At 40.3% G+C, this 13,539-nt stretch overlaps 1 protein-coding gene across 4 annotated transcripts in view; it reads left to right on the top strand.

The window, feature by feature from the left end:
* Positions 1 to 13,539, top strand: part of fer (fer (fps/fes related) tyrosine kinase) — a 75,639-nt gene that overhangs the window by 45,907 nt on the left and 16,193 nt on the right. For all 4 annotated transcript variants that reach the window (XM_046838731.1, XM_046838730.1, XM_046838732.1 and 1 more), the window contains one exon: positions 7,634 to 7,788. In XM_046838731.1, coding sequence (XP_046694687.1) covers positions 7,634 to 7,788 — 155 coding nt within the window. The remainder of the gene's footprint in view (positions 1 to 7,633; positions 7,789 to 13,539) is intronic.

Here is a 13,539-nt window from a genome sequence, read left to right as displayed (position 1 = left end):
TTAATTGTAATTTTCTGGGTTATGTGTCATCAGAGTAGAATCATATGGAACCATATGATCTTAAGATAGTAGAAAAAAGGGATCACTGGGTTGTAAATTAGGGTACAATTTTTGCTAAGCAGCAACAGCAGCTTCATTAGAAGAGGATATCTGATTAATTTCTTAAACGAAATGCTTGATCAGAGCATTTCATTTCAACTTACAAATTTTATCTGAGGAATTTTACAATAGAATTATAGGGTTATCAGCATGCTCATCTTTTAACTGCTAGATAACTATAGTAACTTTTTTTTTAGAAAAAGCAGGTGTTCAAATGTTTAAACTAAGTAAATGTACTATTGTAAGGAAGAAATAAGCCAGTTTTGAACTTGATAGCCATACCACATCTTAAAATAGTTTGGATGGGGGCAAAACTATTTCAGAATGATGTAAATATCTATCAATATAATCAAAATCTATATAAAATTGAATCTCTCATCATCCACAGTACATAATATCAAAATAATTGTAAATCTTAAGAAATCTCTGTGTGCAAGGGACAAGGCAATATTGAGTGCTTGTGATTTTGGGACCCTCATGTGGTATTACATTTTTTTGGTATTACAAGTCATTAATCTGCAATGAAAATAACTCGTAGTCGAAAATTGTTCTGTGATCATACAATCATAGAAACAATGGACAGTGTATCCATCTTCTTATCAGCACTCAGTTTAAAAGTCTGCATCTGTGATGATAGGGGTGCATTACTTTTTATGGATTGGGTAGCATGCACATCTGGAAAAGTACCATTTCCAAGATGTGTACAGACTGTTGTTAAAAGAAGAGGGGATGCTACACAGTGGTAAATTAATTTTGAGAGATGTTGTAGCCATCAGATGTAAAACCGCATTATTTTTTTCTTAAAATAATCCTAAAAACAATTTGTTTTATCGTGTTTTCTATGTTCTATTGTGAATAAAATATTGGTTTATGAGAATTTCAAATCATTGCATTCTGTTTTTATGCACATTTTACCCAGTGCCTATTTTTTTGTACATACATTCAGCTCAGACACAGAAGCTCTAGAACAGAGCATGTTTACATAGATCAGGGGTGGCCAACCAGTCAGAGACCGAGAGCCACATTTTTGACCGTGTTACCGCAAAGAGCCACATCATACACATGGGCACACATGAACATCAAAAGTCCACAAACAAAAATATAATAATTTACAATAGCGTTTTTCTTTTACTATGCATGTTACTTGGTGGGACTTTTGGCATTCCTTGCCTTGAACAATTCCCTTAAAATCTGCCTCGTATTCCGCTGTTGCCACTCGAAGCAATTCTTTCACATGAGTGTCAGTCAGAACAGATGCTTTGATTTCACGTGTTTCAGGGTAGAAAACAAGGACTTGGTGGGTTTTTTTATGTGTGTGTTCACTTCGCTTCAGTTCAATACGGTATTTTTGTCAAATGCGCATATGCGTGAGATGAATATACCGCAGGGGTGGCAATTAATTTTTACAAGGGGCCACACGAGAAACCTGAATTGTGTCAGAGGGCCACACCAACGATAATAATTTAGGGATGCACCGAAATGAAAATTCAATTCAAATGGCAATGAAATCCATAATTTTTTGTGTTATACCTTTTGCCTTGGCACCATCACTGGAAAACTGTCCTGCCTTTTCAAAAAAACGTCCGCATGCTCGGATTGACTACTTTTCTGCGCCGTGTTCTTCTCATATCCAGGCAATCTGGATGTTTGGATTACAGGTGATAAATTAAACCCGACTTGGAGAAACTCTTTGCAGATACACCCCCTCTTGAAATTTCAGCATTGCATATTTTGCAAATCGCTCTCCACACACCGCAGACATGTTGCTCTTATCCAGATAACCGTCTGCTGGCTGCGCTTTTTTATTGCGTCATTACAATTGTGTTTCTGCCGTGTTGTTTCGGTGATTTAGGGATTTCCGAAAATTCTCGGTGCATCCCTGTAATTTATGATTGGCCTCATGCCAAGGTCTGATATACCGCAAAGTTTCCCAGTAGGGGCAAGCTCATTTAAGTCTTAAAAATACCGTATTGAACGTAAGCAAAGCGAACACGCACATTAAAAATCAAACACACAAAAATCGATATGAACGTAAGAGCCGCATGAAACCGGCCAAAGAGCCGCATGCGGCTCGCGAGCCGCGGGTTGGCCACCCCTGACATAGATGCTTGCTTCTCTTAGTGTTTTGATCTTACACACACATTAATTCCTCCCTGCCTTTCTCTTTCTCTGACATGCTCCTTTGTCTGTCCCTATTTACAATTGAGATCTTGGTTACATTCATAGAATATGGTATTTCTTCTGGCTTTTTAAATTGTATTGCCATTTTGATGGCTATTTAATGTTTCAAAGTATGCTTTCTGAAACCAACTTTATTTTACTCTTAGCTTAAATTAAAATTTTACTATTCCTGGCAAACCAAACCTAACCGCCACTTAATACTTTCCTGTGGGAACTCAGATTTTAACTATGTTCCGCAAGTAAAAAAGATTGCGTTTGTTAGACGTGCACTGAAACGAAAGCCCAGTGTTTTTTTTTTTAAAACCATAGTTACAGATACTTGGATCTACATTAGGCATATGATTACATATAGCTTTATTGTTTGCAGGCAGTAATCAAACATTATATTTGATCATTTTTTCCTGAATCCCTAACAGACTGCTTGGCCCAGCGAGAACCTAAAGTAGGGCCCCCCCCTTATGCTTTTTGCTTCTTTAAGCATGCAGATTGTTCAGGAGACAAACACTATATTTTAAATACTCCCCTCTGCACTTCTCACTGTCTCATAGTGGGCTAACAATTGTACTTCAGATACATAGACAGAAGTTGTTTAGATCCAGGAATATAAGTCACACAGACACCAGGAAATGTTTGAATTATATAAAATGTTTGTTGACTGAGAGGATGCTATATGGACCACTGTGATCACTATGAGACCATTAAGTTACATATCAGTACATGATGAACAATTAAAAAATTGTTAAAGGCCATTCTTAAAACTAAAGTAATATCGAATCTTTTAGAGACAGTTTGCAAAACAGTCCAGAAACCATAGAGGTTTTGAACCCAACAACAATATGGTTTTGTGGTCTTGGCTGACCCCCAAATCCCCCAGATTTCATCTGTTATCAGCTAGGCTAATAAATAGAGTATTATATGTAGATGTGCGAGAGTGTGGGCAGGTTGAATAACTAGATTAAACTCTGGGACAAGCTATCATTTAGCAGAGGAGGATTGTTGCATCGCAGATAACATAGATGTGTACTTCTTTTGGGCATGGTTGCTTTTATCCTCCTGCATCCTCACTCAACTGTATCTCTGCCTGTAATGTAGACATACAATATATATATATATATATATATATATATATATATATATATATATATATACAGTGCCCTCCACAATTATTGGCACCCCTGTTTAAGATGTGGTCGTGGACTTCTAAAAATTCTCCTTTTTTTTAAAACAACATAGAACCCAAATGCAAAAAGAGAAAATCCAACCTTTCATTTAAGTACATAACTTTGGTGGTAAAAAATCATACATTTAGAAAAAAAAAAAAAAACTTGAAATCATGTGTCCCACAATTATTGGCACCCCTAACAATTCCTCTGAAAAATTTAATTTTTTTTTTATATATATTTTTCTGTAGTTGCTAAGGTTGGTCAGGGTATCTAGGGACTTTTAATTAGTAATTCATGATTTCCTGTTTCCTGGGGTATAAATATGACGTGACACAGAGGCCTAATTCTCTTACCCATTTGTCAACATGGCAAAGACAAGAGAACACACCATTCAAGTAAGGCAGATGTGTGTCGACCTTCATAAGTCAGGCAATGGCTACAAGAAAATAGCCACTCGCCTTAACTTGCCGGTATCTACAGTCAGAGGAATCATTAAGAAGTTTAAAACAACTGGAACAGTGACAAACAAGGCTGGAAGAGGTCCCAAGTTTATCTTGCCACAACGCACAGTGAGGAGGATGGTAAGAGAAGTAAAAAAATCTCCCAAGCTCACCGTCACAGAATTGCATCAAAGAGTGGCATCTTGGGGTCACAGAGTCTCCAAAACAACCATCAGACGCCTCTACATGCCAACAAGCTGTTTGGGAGGCATGCAAGGAAAAAGCCTTTTCTCACTAACACTCACAAACGTAAACGCCTGGAGTTTGCTAAGCGGTACTGGGACTTCAACTGGGATCGTGTGCTTTGGTCAGATGAGACTAAGATTGAGCTTTTTGGCAACAAACACTCTAAGTGGGTCTGGCGTAAAACAAAAGATGAGTATGCCGAAAAGCACCTCATGCCCACCGTGAAGTATGGTGGAGGATCTGTGATGCTGTGGGCCTGTTTCTCTTCAAAGGCCCTGGGAACCTTGTTAGGGTGCATGGCATTATGAACGCTTTGAAGTACCAGGATATTTTAAATAAAAACCTGATGGCCTCTGCCAGAAAGCTGAAGATGGGTCGTCATTGGGTCTTTCAGCAGGATAATGATCCAAAACATGTGGCAAAATCTACACAAAAGTGGTTCAGCAGTCACAAACTCAAGGTCCTCCCATGGCCATCTCAGTCCCCAGACCTCAACCCAATCGAAAACCTGTGGGGCGAGCTAAAGAGAAGAGTGCATAAGAGAGGACCCAGGACACTGGATGATCTAGAAAGATTGTGCAAAGAAGAATGGTCAAAATCCTCTCTCTGTGTTCTCCAATCTTGTGAAATGTTATAGGAGGAGATTAAGTGCTGTCTTGTTGGCAAAAGGAGGTTGTACAAAGTATTAACATCAGGGTGCCAATAATTGTGGCACACATGATTTCAAGTTTTTTTTTTTTCTAAATGTGTGATTTTTACCACCAAAGTAATGTACTTAAATAAAAGGTTGGATTTTTCTCTTTTTTTGCATTTGGGTTCTATGTTGTTTTAAAAAAAAAAAGGAGAATTTTTAGAAGTCCACGACCACATCTTAAACAGGGGTGCCAATAATTGTGGAGGGCACTGTATATATATATATACACACTATATATATATATATATATATATATATATATATATATATATATATATATATATATATATATATATATATATATACACAGTACAGACAAAGTTTGGACACACCTTCTCATTCAAAGAGTTTTCTTTATTTTCATGACTATGAAAATTGTACATTCACACTGAAGGCATCAAAACTATGAATTAACACGTGGAATTATATATGGAATTATATACATAACAAAAAAGTGTAAAACAACTGAAAAAAGTCATATTCTAGGTTCTTCAAAGTAGCCACCTTTTGCTTTGATTAATGCTTTGCACACTCTTGGCATTCTCTTGATGAGCTTCAAGAGGTAGTCACCTGAAATGGTCTTCCAACAGTCTTGAAGGAGTTCCCCGAGAGATGCTTGCCTCTTGTTGGCCCTTTTGCCTTCACTCTGCGGTCCAGCTCACCCCTAAACCATCTCGATTGGGTTCAGGTGTCAGAAAGTTCAGGTTATAGGATCCAAGGCAGATGCAAAAGGAGCAGGGGAGAAAAGCTGTGCAGAGCTGAATCGGGAAGCCGATTCAGGGAGTCGATTCCGGGAGTCGATTCCGGCGGCGGGAGGTGGGGGTCGGCCAGTCCCGGATTGCGTGGACCCTGGCAGGGTCCATCCGGATATCACCGGCCGAAAGCAGGTATCCCAGGAACGAGGTTTGTGAGGTGTGGAACTCACATTTCTCGGGTTTTACGTAGAGCCCGTTCTTGAGAAGTCTCTCCAAGACCTGACGCACCTGCCGGACGTGTTCGTCCATGGAATGGGAGAAGATCAGGATATCATCCAGGTAGACAAACACAAATGTATTGAGCATGTCACGGAGGACCTCGTTGACCAGAGCCTGAAAGACGGCCGGAGCGTTGGTTAGGCCGAACGGCATGACGAGGTACTCGTAATGACCGGCTGGGGTATTGAAGGCGGTCTTCCATTCATCCCCCTCCCTGATACGCACCAGGTGGTACGTGTTGCGTAGATCCAGCTTAGTGAAGATCGTGGCACCATGCAGGAGCTCGAACGCCGAGGCCATAAGCGGCAAGGGGTAACGGTTCCGGATAGTGATCGCGTTAAGACCCCGGTAGTCAATACATGGGCGTAGGGACTTATCCTTCTTTTTAACAAAGAAAGCCCAGGAACCAGCGCGAGCAGAGCAGAGCCGAACCAGAAACCGGAGCGCGTTCAGCGCGAGCAGAGCAGAGCCGAACCGGAAACCGGAGCGCGTTCAGCGCGAGCCGAGTCGGAAACCGGAGCGCGTTCAGCGCGAGCCGAGCCGAGCCAAGCCGGAGGACAGAATGGTCAGGTCAGAGACAAAGAACAAACAAAAGAACAAACAAGCAAAACAGAATACGCTGGAGAGTGATCAGGGCAAGCCTAAAGACAATCTGGCACTGACTGGAGGATTCAGGTGTCCTTATAAGTGCCAGAAAATCATACGCCATATCCGTGCAGCTGGTTGGGAGTGGGCGTTTCCTCTGTGATTGAGGCGGTAATGCCTGAAGTGCTCAAGCGGGCTGACATCAGGTCCGGTGACTGTGGAGGCCAGGTCATCTGTCGCAGCACCCCATCTCTCTCCTTCTTGGTCAAATGCCTTCAGTGTGAATCTACAGTTTTCATAGTCATGAAAATAAAGAAAACTCTTTGAATGAGAAGGTGTGTCCAAACTTTTGGTCTGTACTGTGTGTGTGTGTGTGTATGTATGTATGTATGTATGTGTGTATGTGTATGTATATATATATATATATATATATATATAAAACACGATTAACCTTTACACTGCTTAAATCCCAAAGCATGAAACCAGCTGTAAAAGAGGGAGGTTAAAATAGCAATTCCCATGAAACCAATTATTTCTGCAGGTCCTTCATCCCTAATTTTCCTTGGATTCCACAGATTTCACAAACACATTATTACCTGGAACAAAAGGGTATGTTGGTTTATCGCCCGGAGGGGGTAAGACATCATGAATTGTTTCTGTAACTGAAAGAGGGTGTTAATCGATTTAGCAGCATATTCAGCAATTATTGGATCTAATTGCCCAGATGCACCTAGTCCTGGTCTCGGCTTTGGGGCACTGGAAATAGTCGTCCAGAAATCATTTAAAAAAGGGAGTTTGGTGGTGATGTGTCATTCTGATTTCAGCGAGAAAGGCAAGAACCCAGTTAGACATTTCTGCATGCTGGATAGCCTTTATTAGTTTAGGCTTCAAGGTCCTGCCCAGTACTGTTTCTGTTGCGTGTTTTTTTAAGTAAAAGGAGCTCTTGCTCAGTTGACATTCTGCCTGTCTCTTAAAAGGCTTTTTCCACACCTTAACACACCTGGGTTCTTTATACACAGAAATGTCATGATGCCAGCAGAATAGCATAAATTGCTAAGAGTTCCTGTACTTTGTGTTAAGTGTTGAAATTATTATTATTATTTTTTCCATTTAGTTCCACAGTGTAATCTATTACATTTTGTTACTGTATTTAGTAAATGGATATATTGACATTTGTAAAATCTGTATTTGTTTTGGGAAAGGGAGAAAAAAAATCACATCTCTGTCTTACTCTTGATGTATCTGTCATAGGGATTTAGCTGCCCGGAACTGCCTCGTGGGGGAGAACAGCCTTTTGAAAATCAGTGACTTTGGCATGTCACGCCAGGAAGATGATGGGATTTATTCATCTTCTGGCCTCAAGCAAATTCCAATAAAGTGGACTGCACCCGAGGCACTTAATTATGGTAAATATATTGTTCCCTTATATTTTACATGTCTCTCAAGCAGCTTTCTGCAGGGATGTTGGAATGCATTATGTTCAAGGTCTAATCCAAATCATAATCAAGTATTTTTTCTTTGAACTTCTTAGTCCTTCCCTGGTTGCCCACGTGCCTGACGGCACTTTGATGCAGGTGTTAAATGTTAACATGTTTACATTTAACACCTTAATTAAATGAAATAGGGACGAGAGTAACCATGATGAACTATATATGATTTTAAAGGTCTAGCATCTCAAGCATCAATGTTAGATCACTGTTTTTCAACGGAAAGTGTATGACGATTGTATTTGCTGAATTTCTGTAAGCAGTACAATGCAACAGCATACATAAAAAAATGCATTGCTTACTGCATTACATGCTTACACTTTGATTGTAATCATGAGTCACAAACACATCCAATACTATAAATCCTTTGTTATTTCGAAAGATAAGGGTCCACTGAATAACATGCGGTAAAGCATTTTTGGTCCAATGAAACAATAGTGTTGTAATTCAGATGATTACTCCTTTGTTTATGTAACAGTAGAAGCGACAGACTGTTTCAAGGTGGATTTTGGACTGCATCAAGGAATCGGCTCTGAGCCCTTTCCTGTTTGCAGTGGTGAGGGACAGGTTGAAGGACGAGGTCGGTCAGGAGTCTCTGTGGACTATGATGATTGCAGATGATAGCGATTTGTGGTGAGGGTAGGGAGCAGGTTAAGAAGAGCCTGGAGAGCTAAAGGTATGTGCTGAAGGGAAGGGGAATGAAAGTCAGTAAGAGTAAGACAGAGTACATTTGTGTGAATAAGAGGGAGGGCAGTGGAGTGGTGCAGTTGCAAAGAGAAGAAGTGGTTACGGTGGATGAGTTAAAGTAATTCAAAGTGTTAGAGAAGTGAAGAAAATAGTGCGGACAGGGTCTAGTGGGTGGAGAAGAGTGGCAGGATTGATTTGTGATATAAGGGTATCTGCAAGAGTGAAAGGAAAAGTTTATAGGACTGTGGTGAGACCTGCGCTGTTGTATGGTTATTAAAGACATGGTTGTATTAAAGACAATGGGATTGACTAAAAGACAGGAGGTGGAGCAGGAGGTAGCAGAGTTGAAATTGTTGCGGTTTTTGTTGGGAGTGACAACGATTTTCGCATAAATGAAACTACACCTTGGTGATTAAAAAAAGCAACATTCTTTTGTAGAACATGGTCCAGTGACCAGCCACTAAAAAAAGGTCAAAGATAGCTGGAATCTTATGGTGAGGTTTTGGTATGTACCACCAATCATTTCAAAAGCTTGTCAGCCAGTAGCATTATGGAATGAACATGACTGATGCAAAGTGTAGTCAATGAGTGCATGTTTCTAACAATATATGAGGTTTATACTCCCCATGTGGGCAAGTCCTTGTTATTACTCTTTAGAAGCTCTTAGTGGTCAAAAAATGTGATGCATCTGTCAGGAAGTGGAATGCATGTCTCGGTTCACAGTTGTTTTATTGGAGATTGGCAATGAGGAAAATATTCTTGCATATTCTTATTTAAAATATAAACTCATGAGACATGTGGCTTTCAACCCATTACCTTTTTAGATTGCTACAGGATTGATTTCATGTATTTATATATGGAAACTTTTTTTTTTTTTTTTAAAGAAAATTAATATTTAAGGCACTTCAGTGTTAACCACTTATCTTTTTTTGACCTATATCAACTCTGGATGATGGATAGTAAAGCCCACAGTGTCTTCTTTCCAAAGAAACCTAAATTGTGTAGCATACTGTTGTCAGAAACTGTTACTATTTTAATTTAGGTAGGTCATTTTCAGCTGTGAGTTTCAAAAGCGGGGGTGCATCATTTGTGCTGATTTTGTGTAATTATTAAATATTATATTCACTTTCTTTATTTATACCAGCATGGTTGAAGTATTAAACCATGCTGGTGTAAAGTTCTCATTCACAGGGTTGTTTAACAAAAAAATAAAATTAATTGTTTATAGTCAGTTTCTGTTAGATTATGTATATTTAACATTGATAGAATATATTGACATTTTATCCACAATAGAACATAGAAAACACATCAAATGTTTAAACTGGGGAAATGTATTATTTTAAGGTAAATTGTGTAATTCAGATTTTGATGGCTGCAACATCAAAAGAGTTGGGATAGATGCAAAAGGCTGAAAAAGTAATTGTTATTAAAAAGAAACAGCTTGCCATGCATATTTCAATGCTAAATGATGTACTGCATTTATTTTAATAGCATGTTTTTTTTTAAGAGAAGAGTCCAAGTGCTGAACAGGTAAGACCTTTTACCAATTGAAAACGTTTGCCGCATCATGAGATGCAAAAATATGACATAAAAGACCCATGACTCTTGAGACGCTAGATACCTGTATGAGACATAAATGGGGCAAAATTCCTGTCCCAAAACTTCAGCAACTGCTCCCCTCAGTTCCCAGACATACAGTATACCGATCAGGCATAATATTATGACATAACATTGAGAGGTGAAATGAATGCACATAATCTCATCATCATGGCAATTGTAGGTAGGTAGGTGGTGGTTCTGATTAAAAGGTGTCAGAATACAGTGCACCACAGTTTGTTGCATATTGGGCTGAATAGCCACAGATCATTCAGAGTGCACATGCATGATCAGTGTATATGAAGTGTACTTCTTGTATATCAAGTGTACAACTTTTGAGACGTGTTGCAAGTATCTTATTTTTACTTTTGTCAGTTTGATGTTTTTTATGTTCTAGTGTGAATAAACTATGGGTTTATGATATTTAAATGTTTTATTTACATTTTACACACAGTCACAACTTTTTTCGAGTTGTGGTTGTGTGTATTCACAGACCAGCGCTCAGCCATGTGCCCACTGAGACATATTTCTACCGCACAACAATCAGCAGCCAACTTCCCGCTCTGACGAGAAGAAATCAGTCACAACTAGTGGTGCAAAGGGACACAAAACTCGCAGTGTGGATCACATTATGGTTTTTGAGTCACGAACTGGATCTATTTTCGGATCAGCAAAAAAGGACAGGAGACAAATGTAATTTGCTTTCCATTTATTACAAGAAGATTTACAGCACGGAACTTTTGGTTTTAACAACAAAAAATCTTTATCTATGGTTTTACCGAAAAATAACTGGCTCCCTGAGATTCCCCTTTGACATGCTACATTTATCACATGTGTAAAGCAAGATATCTGTGGCCCAATCCAGCTTCTGTCACTGCATTTAATTGGTTTTTGGCATTATCTGTGGAGACTGGGATATTGCTACATGTATTGTGCCTCTTTAACTTTAATTCTGCTACTGCTTCTATCTACTTACCTGTACCTGCAATAGATTTTTGCTTGTGTGGGCTGTGTCTGTTGCATTGGACTTCACATTTCCCACTTTGCTATGATGTAGTGAACAGTTACAGTAACTTAGCTTTCTGTAGCTCTTTGTGTCCACCCGTGTGTGGCGAATAAAATAGAGGATGAATTAGATAAGCCCGCAAGAACTTTTTTTTTTTTTTTTAGTTCTTGCATGATGGGTGTGTGAGGGTATTTTGTAGCATGGCTCAAGCACTGTCAATATATTTTAAAACCATTAGAGTATGGCCTTATGTTTGCAGTGATAAACATTTCGATAGATTTAATAGTCGTTTTCTCCCATACGCTTAAATGCCACAGTAAGGATCTGTTGCTGTAGTTGTTGATGTTTGGATCCTGTCAATGGCAAAGCAGTGTGATGTTGCTTCAGTTTTGTCCACTACCCTTCTTCCATTATTATATTTCACGGGGAAGCCAAAATGCTCCTGTACATTGGATTTAAATGATGCGGGAGGCTTTTTAAGTTTTTCTGCTCTTCCGCTAGCCATTGTTGTTGACTAATTAGCATGCCCTATTCATGTATACACATTACTGCTCTGTCTTCTTCTTCTTCTTCTTCTTTCGGCTGCTCCCATTAGGGGTCGCCACAGCGGATCATCCGTCTCCATACCACCCTGTCCTCTACATCTGCCTCTTTACACCAACTACCTGCATGTCTTCCTCACCACATCCATGAACCTCCTTCTTGGCCTCCTCTTTTCCTCCTACCTGGTGGCTCCATCCTCAGCATTCTTCTACCAATATAATTTATGTCCCTCCTCTGCACATGTCCAAACCATCTCAATCTCGCCTCCCTCACCTTGTCACCAAAACATCCTACATCGCTGTCCCTCTAATAAACTCATTTCTAATCTTATCCATCCTCGTCACTCCCAACGAAAACCTCAACATCTTCAGCTCTGCTACCTCCAGCTCCACCTCCTGTCTTTTACTCAATGCCACTGTCTCTAATCCATACAACATCGCAGGTCTCACCACAGTCCTATAAACTTTCCTTTCATTTTGCAGATACCCTACTATCACAAATCACTCCTGTCACTCTTCTCCACCCACTCCACCCTGCCTGCACTCTTTTCTTCACTTCTAACACACTCTCCATTACTTTGCACTGTTGACCCCAGGTACCTGAATTCCTCCACCTTCTGAAGCTCTTCTCCTGCAACCGCACCACTCCACTGCCCTCCCTCTCATTCACACACATGTATTCTGTCTTACTCCTACTGAGTTTCATTCCCCTTCTCTCCAGCGCATATCTCCACCTCTCCAGGCTCTTCTCAACCTGCTCCCTACTCTCACAACAAATCACAATATCATCCGCAAACATCATAGTCCAGGGAGACTCCTGTCTGACCTCGTCCGTCAACCTGTCCATCACCACTGCAAACAGAAAGGGCTCAGGGCCGATCCTTGATGCAGTCCAACCTTCACCCTAAACCAGTCTGTCGTACCTACTGCACACTTCACTGCTGTCACACTGTCCTCATACATGTCCTGCACCACCCTCACATACTTCTCTGACACACCTGACTTCCTCATACAATACCACAACTCCTCTCTTGGCACTCTGTTGTAGGCTTTCTAAATCCACAAATACACAATGCAATTCCTTCTGTCCTTCTCTATACTTCTCCATCAACATTCTCAAAGCAAATAAGGCATCTGTGGTGCTCTTCCTCGGCATGAAACCATACTGTTGCTCACAGATGGTCACCTCTTCTCTCAGCCTGGCTTCCACTACTCTTTCCCATAACTTCATGGTGTGACTGATCAACTTAATTCCCCTGTAGTTACTGCAGGTCTGCACATCTCCTTTATGCTTAAAGATCGGTACCAGCACACTCCTTCTCCATTCCTCAGGCATCTTCTCACCTTCCAAAATCCTGTTAAACAATCTGGTCAAAACCCACTGCCATCTCTCCTAAACATCTCCACGCTTCTACCGGTATGTCATCTGGTCCAACCGACTTTCCACTCTTCATCCTCTTAATCGCTGCTCTCACTTCCTCCTTACTAATCCTATCTACATCCTGCTTCACCAACTCCACATCATCCAACCTTCTCTCTCTGATTTTCCTCATTCATCAGCTGCTCAAAATACTCCTCCACCTTCTCAACACACTCTCCTCACTAGTCAACACATTTCCTCTCCATCCTTTACTGCTCTAACTTGCAGTACATCCTTTCCAGCTCGGTCCCTCTGCCTGGCCAATCTGTATAAATCCTTTTCTCCTTCCTTAGTGTCCAACCTCTCATACAGCTCCTCATATGCCTTTTCCTTGGCTTTCGCCACATCCTCTTAACCTGCTGCCGCATCTCCTTGTACTCCTGCCTACTTTTCTCATCACTCTGTCTATCCCACTTCTG

The sequence above is a fragment of the Silurus meridionalis genome, chromosome 25, assembly GCF_014805685.1.
Source record: "Silurus meridionalis isolate SWU-2019-XX chromosome 25, ASM1480568v1, whole genome shotgun sequence".
In the NCBI taxonomy this organism is placed as follows: domain Eukaryota; kingdom Metazoa; phylum Chordata; class Actinopteri; order Siluriformes; family Siluridae; genus Silurus; species Silurus meridionalis.
Note: the sequence above shows the minus strand (reverse complement) of the source record. Positions and strands in the feature narration are given on the sequence as shown.